This window comes from Eucalyptus grandis, chromosome 9 (genome assembly GCF_016545825.1).
Source record: "Eucalyptus grandis isolate ANBG69807.140 chromosome 9, ASM1654582v1, whole genome shotgun sequence".
Lineage (NCBI taxonomy): Eukaryota > Viridiplantae > Streptophyta > Magnoliopsida > Myrtales > Myrtaceae > Eucalyptus > Eucalyptus grandis.
The window spans coordinates 20,735,438-20,750,487 of NC_052620.1; the positions used below are offsets into that span (position 1 = coordinate 20,735,438).

At 39.6% G+C, this 15,050-nt stretch overlaps 1 protein-coding gene across 1 annotated transcript; it reads right to left on the reverse strand.

Annotated features, from left to right (window-relative positions):
* Positions 1 to 9,479: 9,479 nt before the first annotated feature.
* Positions 9,480 to 11,038, reverse strand: LOC104418540 (protein IRX15-LIKE). The gene has a single exon (XM_010029915.3). It carries the CDS (start codon positions 10,824 to 10,826, stop codon positions 9,894 to 9,896), a length of 933 nt encoding a protein of 310 aa, XP_010028217.1. The 5' UTR covers positions 10,827 to 11,038; the 3' UTR covers positions 9,480 to 9,893.
* Positions 11,039 to 15,050: the final 4,012 nt, after the last annotated feature.

A 15,050-nucleotide genomic window follows, 5' to 3' on the forward strand; every position in this document is an offset into this window, starting at 1 on the left:
GTGTCATAAAAAATAAGTTTGGGTAACTATGTTATATTGTACAAGTTTGAGGTAAATGTGTCATGTAGATATAAGTTTAGGGTTTATTTGTATCACAAAAAAAAAAATTGGGTAAATGTATTGCAGTGAGAAAAGTTTGGGGTTTTTAGTTGCTTTTATCCTTATTTGAAAAAGATGTTTGTCATGCAGTTTTGATTGATTTTGAACTTATCCACTATCGTGCGAGGTAATCATGCGAATGCGCTGCTATTAAAATAACTATAAGCAATCAAGGAAGCATTAAATAAATCGCAAGGGAAAACAAGCATTTAATGCTAAGAAATAAGTAAAATGCCATTCCTAATTAGGCTAAAGGGAAACCATGATCATCATATTGAAGGTGCGGGATCAAAGGTATTCGTCTCAAGAAAAAAGAAACATTCAAACCTTATTGTAAATCCTTAAGAGTTTGTTTAATTTTGAGCATGATTTTTCATCAAAGATTTTAACACATTTTTAATAAAAAAAAAACTACTCAAAAACTCATTTTTAAGCTTTTTCATAACTTTTTTAAAAATAAATTAGTTCCCATACTTTAAGAGAAAAATATTCAAAAAAATATTTTTTTTTAAGCTTTTTCTGATTTTTAGATAAAAAAATTCTGAATTTTTAAAATTTTTAAAATTTTTAATCCGAAAATGGGACTTGTGCCCGGCCCCCAGGGCCTGGTCCGAATATGGGTCGGTTAAGGACTCATGGGTTTGGGTCGTGAACACTAAAAGCCTAATTGAAGAAGTGGTCTCAGTGACTTGAACCCATTCGGACAAGAAGGGCCAAGATCAAGGCCCAAGTTCATCAAAGGAAAACACTTAAGCCCACTTACACTAAGATAACTCAAAACCAACTTCCAGCAAGTCCAGAATAAGCCCGGCTCCGAAATTAGCCCACTCACTTGACCTATCCACGAACTCCGTCCTAGACATGAAAATAACCTTAAAAACCCAATAAACTAACCTAAGCCCAACAACAAAGTCCAGTCCATTCGAAACACAAGGCCCCCCCACGCCTTGAGTCCAAGTTGGACTGATCCCATCCCCCGAACAGCAGCTTCTCTCCCACGCCCGAGCTGACGTTGATCTCCGAGAATGTAGGAACATATATTTAAGCGAGAAAATTGACCCACGCTAGCAATTCTATGTGGCACGGCCGGCATTGACCTAGACCATTTTTTTTTTAATTTTTTAAAATATTATATATATATTTTTATTTTTTCTCTTCTCCTTATTTATTTGTTTATTTATCATTGTGGCCGGCAACACAAGCAAGGGCGCCTCGCCCAGATTTGGGCAAGGCTATCATGGCCACAGGTGAGGATAGCTTCCCTATATTTGGGCAAGCACCCATCAACCTTCGTCGACTATAGCAAGAAAAAGTTAAAAAGGAAAAGATAAACGAAAAAGAAAAGACAAAAATAAATAATAAACAATAATTTTGGGAAAATATCTAAATATTATTAAAAATTATTCACATTAGCATTAGTCGCGCTATATAGAATAGTTATTATCTATGTTAGCGATTTCAAACCAAAATTAATTGGATAGACTAAATTGACAAAACATGAAATTGTTTGTGACTCAATTAACAATTTTTTTTTGATGACCCAGGGAAGCCCCATACGTCGACAACGCGGCGGAGTGAACCCTGGGAGGCATGTGAGTCACCACCATTCCTCGTGCCCTAGGTAAGTCGCCTTGTGATGCTTGGGGATTGAACTCCTCTCCTTGCGTTAGGGGGAGAAACTCGCCGCCAGCAATGCCACCCAGGTGGGTGATTGTGACTCAATTAACGATTCATCCATGTTTATGGTTGAATTGTTAAATGCAATAGGTTAATGATTTTTTAGATAATTTCTCATATTTAAGATCATCTCCATATTTTTTTCAATACAAACTTGAACTTGAGCTCTAAGAAATTTGGAAAGATGGTTTCGGAGCCTAGTTCTTATGTCAAACTTAAATTTAAGCTCATTTTACACACCACCTTTAATTTGAAGCACACAACTCATGTCGGGCCACTTATTGAGTTCATCTTGGCTCCCTGCAACACGCTTAATGCAAATGAATTAGCCTAAAAGCTATTAAAACCTAAATGCAATGTGAAACGTAAAAATTGATATTTTTGTTTAGGAACTAGGTTTGGTCCCTAATCTTCTCTGCTATGGTCGGATAGATGAGGGATTGAGCTCGATACCGTGATGAAACCCAACAAAACATGGGTTGAGCTCGACCAGATCAGGTCCGTGCCGGGGTAGAATTGGACCCAGATTTGGGACTTGAGGTCGATGCCCATGACGGAGCTCGAGCTTATTAGATCTAGTGCATGAGCTCGACGCTGAGGCAAAGCACGAGCCCCTCAAATGGCTCTAGATTGATACAACGGACCTCGAGGTGGCCAGACTCAGCCGAGATCTTGGCTGCCTAAAGGGACAGTCGATTTCCGCAAAGGACGTGATAGGGCCGAGGTATTCCCGACCATGGGTGACAGGTGGTGACGCCACGACGAGCGGAGACTCTCAGATAGGCAGCGACTCCACTAAGGGCATCAGCTTTATCGGAGAGGAAAGAGGCTAGGCAATAGATGGCTAGATAATTTAGGGCTTTAGATAAGTGAGCATTCATTGTTGGTGGATCTGGAATGGCAGAAAGGGCAAAGTATCAAGCGAAATGCCTAATCCGCAAATAAGATCTAATGTCAGACGCAATTTGGAATGGAATGACAAAAGTGAAGACGGTGGTTGTACTTTTTTGAAAGTGAGGGTGGAAACGTATGAGATAATCAATGATGTTAAAAATTTAAATTGTTAGATAAGATGTTTATTATTTAAATATTTGAACAGTTTTCTCTCATTTTTAGTTTGATCTTTTGCCTAGTACTAAGTGTGGAAATTTAATTGGAGGACAAATGAGGTTTAAAAATATTCGAATTTAGGACCTTCAGCTCTAATAAGATTTTATGCGATCACAATCAATTATTCTAAAAACTTAAGCTATTAAATAAAATACTAATTTATTATTTAAATATTTTAACAAAATGGATAGTTGAATCCAATGCGAGGATAAAATACGTTGCCAGCGTATGCTAGAGAATGTAATCCAGCTTATGACCCATTTTCTCAATCACATGAAGCAAGGGTTAACAAATAAGAATTATAAAAAAAACATACTTGAAAGGAAACATACAAACTAGAGAGCTAAAGATGGATTAATTTGATCATTGCGTCGCACATTGGGGGTTGACTGAGTTTTGTCGCCATTTGGTTTCTCACAATGAAATGAAATGCAAATACGTCGGTCGCGCGTTTCGTGATTAATCATGACTTGCATCGAATTTCCACGCGGTTTGCTGGTCACCCAATGAAGAGACATTAAGCTGTACCTGCTACTGCAGAATACAACTGGTGGCAACGATCCTTCCGTGTTCACTTTGAACATGGAAGCTGGATCAGCAGAAGAATCCAACACATGAATTGCTGTTTCATCGTCCTTGTATGTCTTCTTGTCTTCGTGTTCAGTTTTAGATATTTTCAATCTTTTCTGACTGAATGCAGTTGATGGTAGATGCTAGATGGTGGGCTGAAACGTAAGGTCATTTTTAGGGCGAGTGAGGGTACTTGGACTTACCGACCCCCCCAAAAAAAGGGGGTACTTGGACTTGGACTGGACCTCACATCAAAATACAACTTTATTATTATTTTTCAATTTTCAGACATTCCTGATTAAAATTGACTGACTCCTCTCTCAACTATTACTCTTTCCTAACTATTTTACATTGAGAAAATTGTTCAAAAAGTCCTTTTATTGCACTTTTGTCAATTGAATCTAGAACTTTTAAATTTTGTTAATTAAGTTCTAGATCATTTCACGTTTTGCCAATATAATTCATCCAATCAATTTTGGTCAAATATTACTTACATTAATGCTGGCCATTCTACGTGGCACAACCGGGCTAATGTGGATCATTTTTAATATTATTTAATATTTTCTCAATTTTTTATCTTTTTTTTTTCTTCTCTTTTTCTTCTTCACTTTTTCTTTTACTATGGCTGGCGAGGGCCATGGTGGGGGTCGTGATCTTGGGCTAGGAAGGATTGGAACTACAGGGTGAGGCAGGGGTAGATATAGGAGCCGTAACGGGTGAGGAGCTTGTGGAGAAGGATGGCGAACATGGAGCTAAGTGGGGGCAATTGTGGAGGAGGTGGGCGAGCTTAAGGGAGAGGGAGTTGGGATCGGTCTGCTTGGCGAGGTTGAATAGGGACTCGGCTTGGGATCGGAGCTCATTGTAGGAGGACATGGGGTGGGAGATTAGGGTTTCGAAGTTGGACGGGTTGGGGCCAAGGACCACTGCGAGTTGTGCTTGCTGGAGCTAGGTGGATTGGGGATCCAGGGCGAGGGTGAATTAGGGTTTCCCTTGGTTGTGATGGCGGATGATGAAGGATGAAGAAAAAGGAGGAGGAGAAGGAGGGTTTTGAAGCAGGTTGATCCCAACTCACTCTGCCTCAAGCTCGCCCACCTCTTACACAGCCACCCCCACTTTGAGCTCCGGACCATGTCTGCCATCCTCTTCGCAAGCTCCTCACCTCCGACGACTCCTACATCTACCCCTGCCTCACCCCCCACAGACCTAGTTTTCCCTTGCCTACGGCTGATGACGGCATCCTAACCCTCATCCGTGACTAGCAAGGGCTCAGTGACCAAAAAAACGAAAAAATACAAAAAATATTAAAACATTAATAAAATTGTTAACGTCAGTGATTTTTAACTAAAATTGGGCAAATAAACTCAATTGACAGAATATGAAAAAGTTAATAACTCAATTGGTAAAATTAAAAGGTTTATAATTAAATTGATAAAAATATAATAAGTTTAAAACTTTTTGGACAAATTTTCCCATTTTACATTGGACAAAGTGATGATTGACATTTCAATGCTTTTCGTATGATAAGTGTGTTGCATTAGATTGCCATTTTCAAGAAATTTTATAGCTGGATAACCTGCTGTAAGTTGGAAATTTCTTATTTGGTTCACTTTTTGATTAATGTTGATAGAGTTGACATTGGAATATTTATGCAATGCACAATGTTATATTGTAAAAGATACTTGTATTCATGTTATTATCTATATCCCAAAAAGATTGCTCGAACTATGTAGAGAAGAAACTCAACCTTCCTCGCACGATTTTAAGTCCAACAAGCTCCCATGCCATGGAAAACATGAACATGAAAGCCTAAGAGGAATGGATTTTTGCAACCTTCTTATGCTCAAGTCAGTGTGAATTTTGGACGAAATTGGTAGAATAATAGCTCATGAGCGGAAAAGGTCTCATACCTCAAATGATCACTTCCGATATACTTATACTTCCTTTAGTAGCCTAAGGTTCCTTAATTTTTGTAACAAGGGGATTGCCGGATGATCCTTCCTAAATGTGGGTGAAACTCCATTTAGGGCTTGTTCGGTAACATATCAAACGATACCAGATTTTATTCTAGGGAAAATTCCAAAAATGGACTCAAAGTGCCATTATTTTTTCAAATAAAGACTTGAAATGGACCTTGTTTCAAATAAGGACCTAAAGTAACATCACTTTCTCAAATAAGGATTTGAAGTGTATGTTGTTTCAAATGAGGATCTGAAGTGATTATGTCCATTTCAAATAAGGACCTGACTTTCCGACGATCAATGATATTTTCGTCATTTCTCATTTTCTTTATATATATATATATATATATATATATATATATATATATTTTTTATGGTTCTTCTTCTTCCTCTTTGCCGGTGGCTAGCCAACCACCAAAGATGTCCACAGAGGGTTGGGCGAGGGCCGCCCACACTAGCCATAGGTGAAGGACAGCCTCGCTTGGGTGAGGCGACCCTCACCAGACCGACCGCTAGTAAGGGCCGGTGAGGGTCGTCGCCTGCTTGCAAGGGTGGCCTTGCCCGCGGTTGGCAAGGGCTAGACGACCTTGCTAGTCGCTAGCTAGAGTGGTCGAGCCTTCATCTGGGGCAGGTGAGGCCGACCCTTACCAGATCTAGCAAGGGTGGCCTCGCCTACGGTCTATAAGGTCGCCTAGTCCTTGCCGACCACGAGTGAGCCCACCCTCGCCAAATTTGGCGAGGGTTGGCCTCGCCTAGGGCCAACAAGGGCTGACCTCGTGGATGGCCCTAGGCAAGGGTTGTCTCGCTTGTGGCCAACGTGGGTGGCCCTTGTCGGTGAGGGCAACCCTTTCCTAGCCCTTTATGGGCATTGCCAATGGCCGGCCGACCGGCGAAGAGGAAGAAGAAGAACCAAAAAAAAAAAAAAAAGGAAGAAAATAAGAGAAAATGGCAAATAATGAAAATACCTAGACCGATTGGAAAATTTAATCAACCAACGAGATCAGGTCCTTATTTGAAACAACTAAAGTCACTTCAAGTCCTTATTTGAAACAACCAAGGCCAGTTCAAATCCTTATTTAAAACAAAATCCACTTCGGGTCTTTATTTGAGAAAATAAGAGCACTTTGGGTCCTTTTTTTGAAATTTTCCCTTTATTCTTTTATTCCTTGGAATAATAATAAATAAATAAACAAAAATTTGTTTGGTAACTTTTTTATTCTCAAGAATAAGTTTGGAACATAATCAAAAAGGACAAAAAAATGCTTTTTTGTTGTTAGGAACAATTCTAGAATCAAGGTTTTTTTTTTTCCTTTCCTTTTGCTGGCAATCGGCTAAAGGGAGAAGAAGACAAAAAAAAAAAAAAAATGAATAAATAAAAAAGAAGAAGAAAAAGAGAAAAATGTAATAAAATTATTTAAAAAATTAAAAAATTCGAAGTCACAAAAAAATTTGAGGTCATACCAAACGTATTTATATTCCAAAAATAGATATTTTGAATAGGAAACAAACATTTTCAAATCTCAGAAACTTATATAGGGAACATAATTAGAATAAATTATTTCTGAACATAAATTGTTTATAGGAATAGAATGATTACCAAACACGCTTTTATTATCCATTTTCCATCTCTCTTTGTGAAGAAATTGAGGACGTGATGGTCAAATCCAATCACTGGCATCTAATCTGACTTCTCTCCTATGTTTCCCTTCCAAGTAGGATTGAGCCTTTGATTTATGAACTAGCTTTCCTCATTTCCTCAGCTCGTGGATCATCTTCGACCATCATTGGGTTTTGTGCAAAATTGATGTCTTCGTTTGCACTCTAATAATGAGGGAAACGCTTTGTCATAAATTTATTCTTTATTAGTCTCCATTAAATTTTATTATTGAATTATTGAGTTAAATTACACGCGGCGGTTGAGGAATATATTAGTTTGAGATTTTACCATTCATTTATCAAAAGTATACAGGTTTGTGATTTTTTATTATATTAATCCAATTTAACAAAAATTAATGTTGGACAAATTTATAACAAATATACTAATTTAGAACTTCTCGTGATAAAAAAATAATTTATGATAAATTTATTGGAAGTGTATTAATTTGAAATTTTCCATGATCAAAAAAATTAATTTTTTACCGTCACGAGATATACTAATTTTGAGTTTTCAAGATATTAACTCTATTTTTAACCTGATGAGTTCATTCGTGTTTTTTCATATCGACGGAATGTGAATCTCTTATATTAATTTGGAGTTTTCAAGATATTAACTCTATTTTTAACCTAATGAGTTCCTTCGTATTTTTTCATATCGATGGAATGTGAATCTCTTACACTTATTCGACACAGGTCTCTTCTCATTATCACATTTTTTATTCATTCCTCCTCTTTCCGCCATTTGGTTCAGTCTTCCTCCTCGAGTTCTCCCACGAAGCATCCCTTCGTCCCGTTTTCTTCGAGCTCAATCTCGTCCCCTTCCTCGAAATTCCTTCCCGACCTCTTCCTCGTTTGGTAGGATTCCTTCTTTTTCTCCCTTTTAACTTTTGGAATCATCACTCGACCTCCTGCTTTTCCTGGGGGCATGATCACTTCATGTACCTTCTAAGGATCAATCTTCATACGAGTAGTAAAACTTCTTTTCACACCGCCGCCCCTTGTTTTTATTCGCATATTCGCCCTTCTTTCTGCATCTTCGGGTCTTTTATGGATTTTATTTTTCCATCTGAATACCTTAATGCGATATTCTCTTATCCGAAAAGACTTAAAACCTTTCGTCAACCTTTGTCGAAGACCCTAATTACTCCGATTGAGCAATCGAGGTCATTGATAGTAGCCACGATTCTATCTGGAAAGCTTATATCAAAGTTACCACTTTCTTAATCGAGAAGATCTCAATCCCAAGGAAATTGGTTTTGTTGTCAACCAATTGTTGCCTTTGAGTCAAGTCGACGTACTTTTAAAATTTTTCCAATCAAATCGTCCAACTTAAACTTCATGAAACAGTCATTTTTATTTCAAAGATTTTCCTGGGGAAATCGAACAAATGCCATTATTAATATCGAAATCGAACTTAAAAAAGTTTGTCCTTATTGCGATAGGCGTGGGTTCCTTGGAGGAACGCCCAGAGAGATTAGCGAAGTTAATTCCGTGAGTGATTTCTCGACTTCGATCACGTCCTAAAGAAATTAAACTAAAAAAAATAACTCAACCCTTTGTAGAGAAAAAGAAATATCCTAAAATTTAATGGACCCCACTCCGATTAGCGGTGCACACCACGCATAGGACGATTGCACATGCTTCTTCTTCTTCTTCTTCTTCCATGTTTTGTGCCTAGTGTTCAGGTTTCTACTTTGCTTCCTTGGATCCTGAGGCACGAGACAATAAGAATTAAAGTAAATCAGCAGGTCAACTTAGAGAATTGTAAACCATGGAAATTTTAGTCATGGCAATTCTTTGTTCTTCCTCCTTGGGGTTCAACTTCTTTTGTCGATATTACGGGTGGTGTAGTACTGCATAGAGAGCGATTTTGCAAAAAAAAATTCATGAAATTTTATGAATTATAGCATCTACTTCTTGAAATTACACGAAACACTAGACGGTCGGGGAAGAGCGACGGTCCCTACCAGCCCCTCTTCATTGCATTATTGGCCTAGGACGAGTCTGTCGTTGAGAGGGAGATACCCCAGTACACGTGTACGGCGAATTAGCGAAAGAAACTATCTTAAAAAATTCAAATAATTAGGTGGCGGGTCAATTGAAGTGCTTTAATCGTGCTTAATGGACCGCATTCCTGAAATAATCCTTCAATAATTAGCTCATAAAAAAGAGCTCTGATATCTTCATTTCATCTTCCTACGATATGGTCAGACCGTGCCCGGTTCATCTCCATTGCAATCTGTTGACTTATTCTCCCCTTGAGGCCGCGGATATCTTCTCCTAACAAAGGGTTGAAGTGGCGTAGGAACAACTAAACGCATGATTGCCAAATGATTAGCCTTTTTCCACGTTTCGGTGCAGGCATCGAATCGCGTTGACCTTGTTCACCCACCACAGAAGAATTGGAAAGAAAGGAAAAATGATGATAGCATGATTAAAGCCCCAAAAAATTTACAATACGAAATTTCTTTTGACGAGGGATTACAATTCGTGTAGGATGAAAGGTTTCGTTATTCCCAAACTCCACAAGTGGAAAAGGCAAAAAGAAAAAAATGAAGGAAGGAAAGAAAAAGAAGAGGATAGAAAAAAAAAACCCCCAAAATGCCTAAGTTTTCTTACAATCGAATGAGGATAAATAGCCAGCTTTGCCTTCGCATCTGCTCTCTCTTGAGTGGACTGCACCAAACAAATGACTGTTGTCTGTGGCTATGCTTCATGAATGATGATGGCAATGAAAGACTATGATGACGAACTTACTTTTTTTTTTTTTTTTTTTTTGTTCTTTTGCCCTTTTTTGACAAAATTCAGGACGATGATGTAGTCTTATGAAGCTGTCCGATTGTGGCCGCAGAACCGGAAGCTGTTGGCGTCCACCCTCTCCAGCACGAAATGGCCGATCATGTCCGTTGACTCGACCCTGTTCCCTCTGCACAAGAACTCGTCCCCGCAGATCTTCTCCACGTTCCTGTAGTAGTCGTGCAGGATCACGTGGGTCTTCGGGTTCCCGCCCTTCTTGCTCCGGGCGAGCACCCCCGCCGTGAATATCGCCGACATCCTCCCGGGTGCGTCTGGCCCGTCCCCGCGTGGCCCATCGACCAGGATCACGTCCCAGCTGACCTCATACACGTGGTTTGGGAGATCATTGATCCCGAGCCGGCACTCCGAGAAGAGAAGGTTCTGCACGGGCCGGCACTCGCCCCGGACCTGCTCCTTGGCCGACGCGATCAGCTCCATCATCTCGCTCATCTTCGTCGTGTACTGCACATCGTACGCATCGATCTCTGGGTGCCGCTCCTCGACATAGGCCGCATAGTACCGGTTCTCGTCAACGAATACGGTGCGACCACCGTGGTTCAGGGCCTTCCACAGGAGGGTCTCGTGGGTGAGCCCAAAGACAAGGAGGTTGCATGGGGTGGCACACTTCCGGAGCACATCCGATATGAGCTTGATGTCCTTGTGGGACATGTGGTAGGAGTCGTTTGATCTTGAGGCGTAGTGGATGAGGGCATTGATGACCGTGGTCGGCAAGGGCTCGTTGGTGGCGGCGGTGGTGGAGGAGCTGGCTGGGTTGTTAACCGAGGCGACCCGCGAGGCCGCACCAGCGACGATGGATTCCCGGGAGTAGATTAGTGTTCCAAGGAAGGCGAGCGTGAAGAAGGAGACGAGGGCGAGGAGCCATAGCCGGTTCGAGCTGCCTTGCTTCTGGATGTAAGGATGGAGGAGGATGAGCTTCGTGTTGTTGCTGTTGCTCTTCATTCTTACAGACAGACAGAGAGAAAGATGCGACAAGGTTGGTCGAGCTAGTTGATCCCTCTCGAGGACTTAGGATGGAGGAGAATCTTGAATCCTGGAGAGGTAAAGGCTCGAGAAAGCTGGGGTTTGATTTAAAGAATAAGGTGGAAAGCTAGGAACCAGAGAAAGTGTGGAAGCAATGTGGAAATGAAAAAACATTTGTGAAGGTGACACCACAATCACCTTCCATATTATATTATTCATGAATGATCATGCGCCATTTAATATGATTTCTTTTGATACGATTTAAATTTCCCCGGAATAATCAAGATTAGCTTGGCAAGGGGCGGATTTTACTTTATTTATTATTTTTTTGTATTTATGTTTGGAACAGGGGGGAATCAATGATCTTGCCCTAGAAAAATTGAGAAAGTGAAAAAGAAAATTTTGGCAGGTGGGGCCAAAAGGGTGGGTTGGGAGAAGACCACAAAGGGGTGGTTGGACCGGAGCTGGTGGTGGCATATGTGTTCGAGCGACCCAATAACTAATTACAGGCCACGGGTCGCTTTTCCTTGTTCATTTGAGCTTCATTACACGCGAAAACCAAATGGAACACATTTTTATATGCTCGAAAAAATTTATAAATAAAAAAATAAAGGAAACGGACGAGAAGGTTTCCCATCTTTTTTTTTTTTTTTCAGTTTTATTTTGGGTGGTTGCATTCGGAGAGGGACGAGCCACCTACAGCTGATTCCAATTGGCAGCACCCGGATTGACTAGTGTCAATCATTACAGCGATAACTTAGCATCATTGCATGGACTTGGTTTTCCGGAAAGAACAAATTGGTGAGGTCTGCTTTTGGGAGCCGAAGGAGTCCGACCAAGTCTCCAGATCAAGACCTGCGAAATAATTTATTTCGTTTGTCGTCGGCCGTGGTAATAATTGGCGATGTGTCGGCTTGATTTTTGCTCTCTTTTTCTTTTTCTTTTTCTTTTCCCCCCACCGTTGAAGGCGAGACCTTTTCCTATGACACCTTTTTACACAGTTCGTGTGAAATCTGATGGCGCAGATTCATTCATTGGAGATTAAATCAGCAGAATTGTAACAGTGTCGAGGTGACTTTTGATTACTTAAATTCTTTTTAGATCCGGAAGCATCTTGCGTAAGTTCTTGCATTGACACCCTTAAAGTTTAAGTAACCCTTTTCAAGCTTCATACACTTATCCTTAGAGGACCAATTGCTTGTTTTAGCGTCTTTTAGGTAGGGCATATAGCTCAAGCCCCTCCAAAAAATTATTTATTGGGTTTCTTTTAAAATCATTTTAGTACTTTTTGTTTTCTATTTTACTTATTTTTAACTCAATTCATTAGTTATTTTTTTTTCCTTTTATATGCAAGCTGATAAAATAGTTAATTACTTTTTGTGATGAGGATTAGAGAGAGAACAATTGTAATAATTGGCACCAAGAAGAAGTCGAAGCATGTAATGAATTACTTTCTTGTTTTTGAGCTAATTATTACTATCAAAACTATCTCTTGAGGTCTTAAAAGGATTAAAATTAGCAAAACTGCTTAGTTGATCTCACCTACTAGATTATGTGAGCCCCATGAGGCCTACATGATCCAACTGGTCGATATAGTTCAACCTCAAATGCATTGGGCACATATGTGTGCTTCTCATTAGATTGTCTTATTTGTGCAAGATTTATGATCATGTGAAAAGTAAATGTAAAGTCCCAAATTACATAATAGTTTTATCCATTATTAGGAAGATTGAGGATTGACACAGGGTGTTTTTAAGGAAACATAAGGAATGGACATCCAATCCCTCAATGGCCATAGGATAAAAGGATAAGTAAATCTTGCCTGGATCACAAAAGCAAGTTTGTGGGCGTTACGACATTTTGTAAAAAAAATTATAAGAAGTTGTGACATGTTACAATTGAAGGACCCTAGAAATGCCCATTGAAAAATAAAAGACATTTGAGTGTGTGATCTAGAGTTCAGTCGGTCTATAGATTTTGGAGAAGGAAAGAGAAGGCTTATAAAGAGATGAAATCACTTGGACTAGAGCATCACTTAGGAATGCTCTGAACCCCCTCGGAAGTGAGTGAATCAAAGAGAAGAAAACAATTTTTTTCTTTTTTTTTTGGTGTCAAATTTTGTCATTACTCGAACGAGAAAAGGTCTTGGAACTAATGACCACAAGACAGAGCGAAACATGGAAGGTAAGAAGGACGAATACGACACAACCTCATTCACCATAGACTATTCGGACTAGGGTTGCACCGACGGGGGATGAAAGAGAAGTAGAGAAGTTAATCCTCGTTACTAGTCAAAGCACGCACCAAACGTGAGAAAACGTCCCCTCCTTCTCGAAACCACCAACCTCGGGTTCGCTTAGTCAGCAAGAAGCAGACACGTGCTTGGGCTTGCAGAGGATGACGTCGTATTTCTGAATTATTATAGGGTGGTTCCACAATTAGGTGACTTGTCCTTCTCATTAATGTGGACCCTTCGAAGGAGAAGGTTTTAACTGTGCAATCAACAGGAATTTCTTTTATTGCTAACTTTGTTCTTTGAAAGTGAAAGTCTCGGGATTACTACCTGCCCCTAGCGGCAAGAGTCAAGTATTCTTATCCAGCAGTTATCCAAAGACTTTTTCTACCGACAGCAACATCAATGCGTCACAATTCATCCTAAGTGTATTAAGGTTTTATGACAATAATTTCAAGGCTCTATTCAATGGACAACCTATGAAATTTTCTCAATTTATTTAATTCAGAATAATAATCACAATGCATAGTAACTTAATATCAACTCGAGCTTGTGCTCCAACCCTGATTTCTTAGAAATTTGATCGCACTAATGCCGAAACTTAGAGGACTAAAACATTGTGAGTACTACCACACAAACAAAACTGAATGTGCTTAAGATTGTGCTTTCAGTTTGCAAAGTTTTAATACTTTTCTTATATTTAAGGGACAAAGGCATTGAAAATCCTCAAACTATTAAGAAGCATTCAATCAATTATTTTTATAAACATTACTTCTCCAAACAATCTACTTTTCAGGGCTTCATTAGCATACTCTACCAACACGTTACCGATGTGGAATATAGAAGAAAAATAAGGAAAAAAAAATGTCCACATCAACCTAGCACACTTCCATGAAGTAATCTCTACTGGAATTCTACTAGCACCAGAATCCAAGAACAAAATCAGAAAGTACAACTATGAAATACTAATGAACGCGTAAGCTTAAGTATAAAAGAGTTGTATAATATTTTACAAGATTATAAGTTTAAGTCATGAGCAAATTTTTAACTAGTTTATATCTTGGACATTTGTTACTTTACATATAAAAACTTCCCGGCTTCTAATATATTGGTGGGCTGCATCAAAGATCGGATAATTATTATTCAATCCAAGCATCTTATAATAAGCGCGCGACCTTACAACAATTCCCAAGGGAGCTAATTGTCAGGGGCATCCCCAACCTTTTGCTAATGAAAGAACAACAATATATTCCAATCATGAGCTAGAATTTAAACCTATGAGGTACGTACAACGATCAGGGCACAAAATCCGACGCATCATGAAGCAGAGTTGATTTAACCACTTTACAGGGAGAAAGAAAACCGAGAAATTATAATCAGCCCATCTCTTCCTTCTCCATCTGTAATCGGACTAAAATTGAAACCAAACATCACAATGCGAATTTAACAAATTGAGCCTTCAGAATCCCCGAAACCAGAAGAAAATTGACGCCTCGTTCAAGCGAGGGCAGACCGCACGGCTCCGATCTATACGACTGGAAATTGAGCAGATCGCCACCGTAGGTTTGCGTGAGGGCTGCCGCCCTTGTGAGGAGTGGCGAGGCCAACGAAGGTCGTTGCATCGCCTGCCTCGCTTGATAGGTCACTGAGAATCCCCTTCTCTCATTGTTCGTGTTTGATAGCTGTGGTGGCAGCGGCGGCGGCTGCCATGCCAGGTTCGTTGAGCAAACGACGGATGCTAGCTCCTTGTCGGTGTTGCCGCCTCAGTTGCAGTACTCTACCCCTCTATGATTTCTATTTTTTTTTTCCCAGATTGTTATTTTAAAGAACTATTTTTAACTTTTTGTCACATAAGATGACATGTCAACATTTAGCAATAACTTAAGGGCCATGTTACACAATCTGTTTATTTTTTTAATCTCAGGACTAACTTCAATAATATAGTATATGATTTAATGATACAACTGCAA